General features: G+C 39.0%; 1 protein-coding gene across 1 annotated transcript; it reads right to left on the reverse strand.

Moving 5' to 3' along the window:
• Nucleotides 1-5,713: 5,713 nt before the first annotated feature.
• Nucleotides 5,714-7,321, reverse strand: LOC309709464 (putative nuclease HARBI1; the record flags this gene model as incomplete). The annotated part of the gene is made up of 4 exons (XM_082538081.1): nt 5,714-5,742; nt 5,852-5,971; nt 6,285-6,496; nt 6,609-7,321. 4 exons carry the CDS (start codon nt 7,319-7,321, stop codon nt 5,714-5,716), a joined length of 1,074 nt encoding a protein of 357 aa, XP_082394207.1.
• Nucleotides 7,322-8,021: the final 700 nt, after the last annotated feature.

Genomic DNA, 8,021 nt, shown 5'->3' on the forward strand with positions numbered 1-8,021 from the left:
TTGTAATAGTAACTCGCTACAGGAAGGAAGTAGAACACGGATCAAAACCTTACAATTACTCATACTACCAATGCAACATTTAATTTTTTAAACTAGCATAATGTCATGTTAGATCAAGTTCTGGGCAAATCAGCAGTCTTTGTGCTTTAATTCTACTTCTCTCCTGCAGCATGCACATGCACAGCAATCATCTAATTACTTCAGATAATTCATTCAATAAACATTTGCTATTGATGACTGAGCAAAAAGAAAGACCTGCTGGTTCCAAATTATTCTGTGATGATTAGATACATTCAGAAGCAGCTAATCAATAATATATTTATCTCATGAATTATATCTCCTCCCTACATGAGAATATATCAGCTATATTTAGGAATAACTAGATACTGTTAGTTTTGTTTGTCCTGAAGGTTGTGTTATACGTGTTAGACTAGAAATAAATTGACAACATGCCTTTTAAATAATAAAGTACAATATTTTTCTCAATTAATACAAACTGATTTTTCTGTTTAAGATTTTTAGATATGCATTTTTTCCAAGCAAGATATCTTGTCCTGACTTACATAATAGCATGCTCTTCTAGCTCATTATAAACACCAGTGACCTCAATGTATTCTTATTTACACAAAATATCTGTGTCTGGCAGCTGCAGTGGCCCAATTTTCTGGTAAAAATCATCAAAGTTGCATCTCATCTCAAAGCTACTGCAAACAGATGGACTATCTTCTACCATAGGGAACAGGTTTAACACATCACCAGGGTTTTCCTTGGTCTTTGTAGAGTTTGCTGCTGAAGAGGATGCAGCTTTTACTACCTTCTTTAAGTGATATCTTTTATCACTTGCCTTTTTCAATGATTTTCACAAATCTGGAATAGAGGGATGGTGTTAAATTTGCACTGCAAGTCGTGTATGCACTGAACTTGAAATTATTTAATTAATCAAATCCTCCACTTGCTGCAATTTATTGTCTTTACCAAGAAAACATCCAATAGGAAGTTAGTTTCAAAAGAATTTGAAAAGAACTACTGTCACAAGACTGAAAGGCTGGTACCAGAAACTGGACTCAAGTGCAGGAACCCAGAGCAGAGACAGTAGAACGTTTTTCAATGTTTATTTCAAAGTGTGGCAAAAACAATGGCAACAAAACGTTGTGAGGCCCAGTTAACGTGGCTAGGTGGACATGGATTTAGAAGAGGGGAATTGTCCCAGAGATGCAGACTGGAACATGGCAGTTAAGCAGTCACACTGAGGATTATGTGTATTAATTAATACATAACTGTTACTCACACTTTGTGAATATGTATTAACGAGTCAGGTGCTTACTCATCATTCAACAGTGCTCATGCACTATCATGCTTATGAAGGGTCATGTTCAGTAACTTTATAACAAATATTTTAGCCTTTACATCAAATAATTTTTTGCGTTACATAACAAACTTTGTTGATTGATTTCTAAATCTGTATCTAGGGGTGTTTTTATTTTTTATTTTGAAACTTATTTCCCCCCTGTAATGTAATGTCAGAATGGTTTATGTTCTAGTCAGGAACTAATCTAACTTTTTTCTTCACCATGTTATTTAATACAATTGTGAAAACAAGTTGTAGTTTTCACAGAACTCTATCCAGTCCAATGAAAAAGTAAGTACACCTCATGATTCAGTAGCCTGTAGAACCACCTTTAGCAATAATAACTTGAAGCAATCATTTTCTGTATGACTTCAGCTTTTACATTATTGCGGAGAAACTTTGGACTTCTCTTTACAACATTACTTCGAGACACTGAGGTTTGCATTTGAGGTATTTCTTTTGCATAACTCTATTAAAGTCCTGCCATAGTGTTTCAGGTGCACAGGCCCTGTGGCTGCAAAACAGTACAGAACCATCACCCACCTCTGTGCTTCACAGTTTGCTGAGGTGTTTGTGCCGATATATTGTGTTTGGCTTTAGATGTTGAATTTTTTTGCAATTCCTCCTAGTATGACAGTTTGACATTGGGTGAATTTGCTTTAAGAAATTGTGTTAACACACAACTGAGTAAGTCAAATAGGTTCTACTTACCATCCTTATTCCAATGGAAACAGTAAGAGTGAAGAGTGCAGTTTTTCACAGGATAATTGTGAAGACATGAAAACATTAGCTTTTGTTGTGCTCTTTGCTTGAGTTACTTTCCCCTGTTTGACAGTTTTGCTTGGACGTTTGTTATATCAAAAACTTATTTACAGTGTTAAATGGCTTTTGTGCATTTGGTTTTTCAGGAATGAAGTTATGTGCCTCTCTCTCTCTCTCTCTCTCTCTCTCTTGTTTCTCTTTTAAAGATAACATAAATGTACTCCTGAGCTGCTAAACAGCACAGAAGTATTGCTGTTTCTGTTAAAAAGAATGAGTACAACATTTAATTTAATGGAACACTAAGCAGTGCTGTTACTTAATCTAAAATCCATCACCGATTAAAGAATTGTAATGGAGTAAGCTTTCTGTGGTCACCGTTAAAAACATATATAGAAACAAAGCTAATATAACGTTGTAAACTACTGCATCTGAAATAAAAAAAACAACTTCTTTTTTATGGAATTTTATGGAATCTTTTTTTATTTTAGTTCCATCAAATGACAATTTTTGTCAAATAATTCATAGCATCTTCTGTCAGCGGCTCCCTTTAGGGGTCACCAGAGTGGATTATTTGCATCCTTCTCAGCCTATGCCTTGCATGCTCCTCTGTCACGCCAACCCTCCGAATGTCCTTCTTGACCACTTCTATGCACCTTCTCTGGTTTTCTGAATCTGGTTTTGTTAAATGTCATTTCTGAGTATGTTTGTTCACATACAAAGGTAAATCCAAAGAGAACAAAAATCTTCAGAGCATCTCTTCTTATAAGTGGAAAATTCTTCTATTTGAGAGAAGAATACAATTTTGCCAGTGATGCTGACTTGAAGTGCTCTGCCTTTAGTGAGACACAAAACCTCCCGGTGTAAAATACAATGCAAAAACACCAATTTCAGTTCTGTAATAATTTCAGTCACTTTATCTTGTATCCACTTCAAAAGTACACCATTTTTTCCTGTCAGATTTGAACAGTCATCGGTTGTAACACCTGTCAGTTTGTCCCATTTAAGCTCCAGCTTATCTAACCATGCAGTTATCTGTGTCAAACACATCACAGTTCTTGTTCAGAGCCAAGGAGAAAAAGATTAAATAGTTTGCTTTGCTATTTAACTTACGTTCATTCTCAAAATGCCTCTTCTCAGGGCAAATTAGCATGACTGAGTCCACCAAAACCTGTATTATAAAATTCCCATTAGAGAACAGATTTGTTTGTGATTTGTTACTTTGTGGGAAAATCACAAAGCTGGTCTTGAGTGCTCCGTCCCTAGAATCACAAAACTGGTTAAAAAGTCACTGTTGCTTATCCAACACCTCCTCATCACCCTTGTTTGCTTCACCTATATGTCCATTGAAATATTCTGCAATCACCGCTCTGTACACTCAAGGACACTCTACCACTTCATCCAATTTCACAATTGCCTTTTATCTTCTAATTGGCACCTAACTTGTAGGGAATATGCACTGACAACATTAAACATCACCCTTTCAGTTTCCAGTTTTAAACTCATGATCCTGTCTGAAACTCTCCTCACCTCCACAATACTACTGATATATTCTTCCTTCAATATTTCCCCTACTCTGTTTTACTTCCTGTCTACACCATGGTAGAATAACTTTAACCCACCACCAATGCTCCTGGCCTTACTTCCCTTCAAACTGTTCTCTTGCACACACAAGACACATACAGTCTATCTTCCATCATATCCGCTAACTCTCTCCCTTTACCAGTCATAGTGCCTACATTTAAAGTCCCTATTCTCACTTCCATGTTTCAACCTTTCCTTCCTTCTCCTGATCTCCTAACACACCTTCCCTGTCTCCTTCACCTTTGACTTTGGCCAACAGTAGCACAGTTTCCACTGACACCCTGTTGGCCAACAGCTCCAGAGGCAGTCACTGCACACCTCATAGCTCGAAATAGTACTAAACAATCTGCTACCTGAAATACATGATAAGACTAAAATAGCAATAAGCGCAGTCTAGAAGTCGTGATGAATTTTCAGCCACTGGTGCTGATTTATACGTTTGATTATGTTTGTTGTTGTTGCTCCTGATTTAAAAAGTGAAGTTGGTGAAGGTCTAACACCGCATATATATTTGCATTGGTCTCATCTGTTCCACATAACCAACTACAAAGAGGCAACAGAACAAAAGCAACTTCACAGCATGAACAGGAAAGACATCAGTCCCAATTCTAGTTTCAGTCAGTTCTTACAGCATAGACACCGTGTACTCACCAATAAACTTACAGTATTGCTTCTGCTGTATCCCTAAATATAACTATCTTTGGTGGTACTGTCTGTTCCTCTCTGTGTTCCTTTGTCTTTAATGTGGAAGTGACTTATGATATCAGTTTACCTGATGTCTCAGATTTGCCGTAACTGATTAGAATTTTCAGTTGTAAATTCACTTTTAATTTTTTAAATGTATTTAAAAGGGCAGGGATAGCTCAGGAGGTAGAGTGGTTACCCCACGATCGGAAGGTCGGGGGTTCGACTCCACTGAACGGCTACCCTGAGGTACCCCTGAGCAAGGTACCGTCCCTACACACTGCTCCCCGGGTGCTGCATTGGTGGCTGCCCACTGCTTCACTGGGTGAATGGGTTAAATGCAGAGGAGTATTTCCCTACGAGGACTAACATAAACATATTATTATTATTATTAAAATGACAGGTGAATGCTTGCCATTGTGTAAAATTTTAAAACTGAGTCATTTTACAATTCATAAAAGAACCTCTTACATGTGGGTTTTGGGACCTCAGAGTTCCTTTCTCAAGGTGCAAAATAAATATTGATTAAAATATCTTTAAATCAAGCATGCAAATTGAATGACTATGTTCGCAACAGACAGTTTACTGCTAATTGTGCCAGTATTCAACAGGGGAAAAAAAGAAGCTTGTCTTATTTTTTAAACTTGACAGTTTGCAGTTATTGCAACAGGAAAAGAGTGAGACATTTCTCCACTTGTGTGAATTTGGAATCCAGGACAAAGATGTGATAACACCATATAGATTATCATCCACCTAATTCTAAATTTTCTCAATGAACTCAGAGATTAGCTGAGGACCTAAAGCACTCAAGTAATACCAGCGGCAACAACATTTTTGGCATTGGGTTCTTTTTAACGTCTTGTGGCTTCTGTGGCAGGACTTTTACAGCCTATGCAATGGGGTTCAAAGGGAAATGGTTAATGAACGGAGAGAACAGACAGGTAATGGCTTTGACTTTGGACCTTAAAGTAAAGTTGGCTTTGGATGGACATCAGTTTGAAAACACATTTCTCCTTAATTAAGTTTAATTACACTCAAACATATAATTTCAGAACCATAGACAGCACAAGAGGTTCTCATTAACTGTACTGTAAAAGATCTGGGCCCGTATCCCTAAAGATTCTGAGAATCCTCTCAGAGAGCTCCTAACTTAGCCTAAAAATTCCTTGCCAGGAGTTTTAGCTTCGAAGTGATTCCAGAACATTTTCATTGAACTCTGAGCAAGGAATGGTTGGGAAATCCTTAATGAAGTGGAAATCACAACGTTACAAGTCCAGTGTGGTCTTAACGAGGGTAACACGGCTCAGCTTTTATCAATGTCTGTGATTGCTGGCTGGTCTATTTATAAAGGCTTGTTAACAAATATCCTACAAACACAGAAAATGGAGAAAAAAAAAAGGACTCGCAAGCCGAACTGGACTGAGGAGCAAGGTTTGTTGCTGGCCCAGTTGGTGAACGAACATAAAGGTATGTTACGAGGAAAATTTGGCCCAACTGTCACTAGCCAAGGCAAGAGGCGCGCCTGGGACACAATATCAGGATAGCCCAGCGGATCAAACACCATTCCCATCTGCAGCACCTGCTCCGTCAGCACCCCTGCAGGAGAGCAGATTGCAACTCACAATTGATGTGTTTGAAAAACAAAAAGAAGTCCTTTCCCTTCAGGAGGAGTACTACCACCTTAAAATTGAACACCTAAAAAATAAACCATTTACAGATTGTGTTCTGTGTCTTGCATTTAACAATTGCAGGTGATGTGCAGTAAAACTGTGGTAGTTCTTAATACCATCACAAGTTCTCAAAAGACATGGGGCTACAGCTTGCCTGAAATGTAAATTTGTGAAGTTTGCCCTGTAAGGCAGTCCACTCTGGGCTAGGTTCCCCTGTGGAATGTAAATATCTTCTTCACCACCATCCTCATCGTTGTCCTCATCCTCATCGCCATCCTCCAGAGGTTCTGCAATCTGTCTAACCTTGCAAATATTGTGTAATATTGCACAGGCTATGATGACTTTGCTGACTTTTTCAGGCCTCAGCCGCACCTCTCCGTGGAGAACATGAAAGCGCCTCTTAAGCTGGCCTATGCCATGCTCCACCACCGCTCTTGTTGTCTTGTGGGCCCTACAATAGAATACAGAGACCTTTAATTATTTGATGGAAATATTGCACTACTTGGATGCTCTAACATATTGCTTGCATTTCATTTCCATGATTTTTGTATTGTTTGGCTTACCTGTTATAGTTTAGTTGGGGCCCTTGGCATGGCTGGAGGTAAGGTGTAAGGAGCCATGGTTTGCATGGGTAGCCACTGTCCCCTAACAAGTGGCAATTAGCTGGCACATAGCGTCTCTCAAAAAGCTGTCTGATGCCACTCTCGGAGAGCATTCTTGCATCATGTGTGGAGCCTGGCTGTTTAGCCACAATGTCCAAAATCTTACAGGCCGCACTGAAGACTATTTGCACATTGATGCTGTGGAAATTCCTCCTGTTAACAAAGACAGCCTCGTCCTCTGATGGCGCAATTATTCTCACATGTGTTCCATCAATTACACCCACAACGCCAGGGAATCCTGCAATGTCCATAAATGCCCTTTTATGTGTGTGTAAAGTGCGGGCATCCAACGGGAATGAAACAAATTGTGTCACAATATTAGGTTGTGACAAAGCTGTCAGTGTTTGGGTGATGACTCTGCTGACAGAGGATTGGGACAGACCCAAGTCATCACTGCTGCATTGTTGCATTTTCCCAGTTGCCAAATACCTCAGGGTTGTGATTACTTTCGTCTTCGGTGTAATAGCGTTGTGGCGTCGAGTTGGTGAAGTAATTGCATCTCTAAGGAGATCCACCACAAACATGATTCCTGCACGATCCAATCTGTAGCGTCTCAATAATTCCCTGTCATCCAGTGTTTGCAGGACATCTCTCCTGCCTCTTCTGTTGGCCATTTTGTGCAGCTGCTTAGGGGAACTCCTAAGCCACTAAAAGTCCTCTTCCCTGCTCTTAGCAGATCTCGCCTTAGGAGCCCTTTTAAGCGCTAGGAATCTTGAGGAATAGCTTTTATATTAACTGGGATTGTCGTGTCACTTTTTAGGGGAAATTCTAAGAAAACAAGAATACTACAGAACGCAACAAAATATTGTTGTACGGCTTACAGTTCTAGTTTGTACCATGTCAAATACTGAAGCCCGTTTCCATTAGTGTATAACGACTCTGTCCTCCACGGAGGCCTACCTTTAACGTACACTTGTATGATCTATTTTCATATGCTTTTCTAATTTCTGACTCAGCCTGTGTTTACAAGCCCGTGAAAACAATAGAACTTTTATTATTTCACTCTGGTTGACCTCATTTGTTTGAAACTGTTCATAGAAAGTACTTTTTTTTCTTGCTGAGGTCAGGTGCTTACTAATAATACTGGGACTGTTGGGAACGGAAGGATATGGATCACAGTTTGTGGTATAATCTGGCGTATCTTAACCATCTTTAGATAGACAGATAGAGGTATAGATATATATATAGCCTGCAGCCTTCAGGCCAGTTGCATCTATGGTTTGTATTTCCTGCTGATTGGGTAATGCCATCATAAAATACATTATGGTAAGATTGTAACTACTGTAAATATTCTACTTATTAAATATCAACAAG

This window comes from Aulonocara stuartgranti, assembly GCF_965226115.1.
Source record: "Aulonocara stuartgranti genome assembly, chromosome: 7".
In the NCBI taxonomy this organism is placed as follows: domain Eukaryota; kingdom Metazoa; phylum Chordata; class Actinopteri; order Cichliformes; family Cichlidae; genus Aulonocara; species Aulonocara stuartgranti.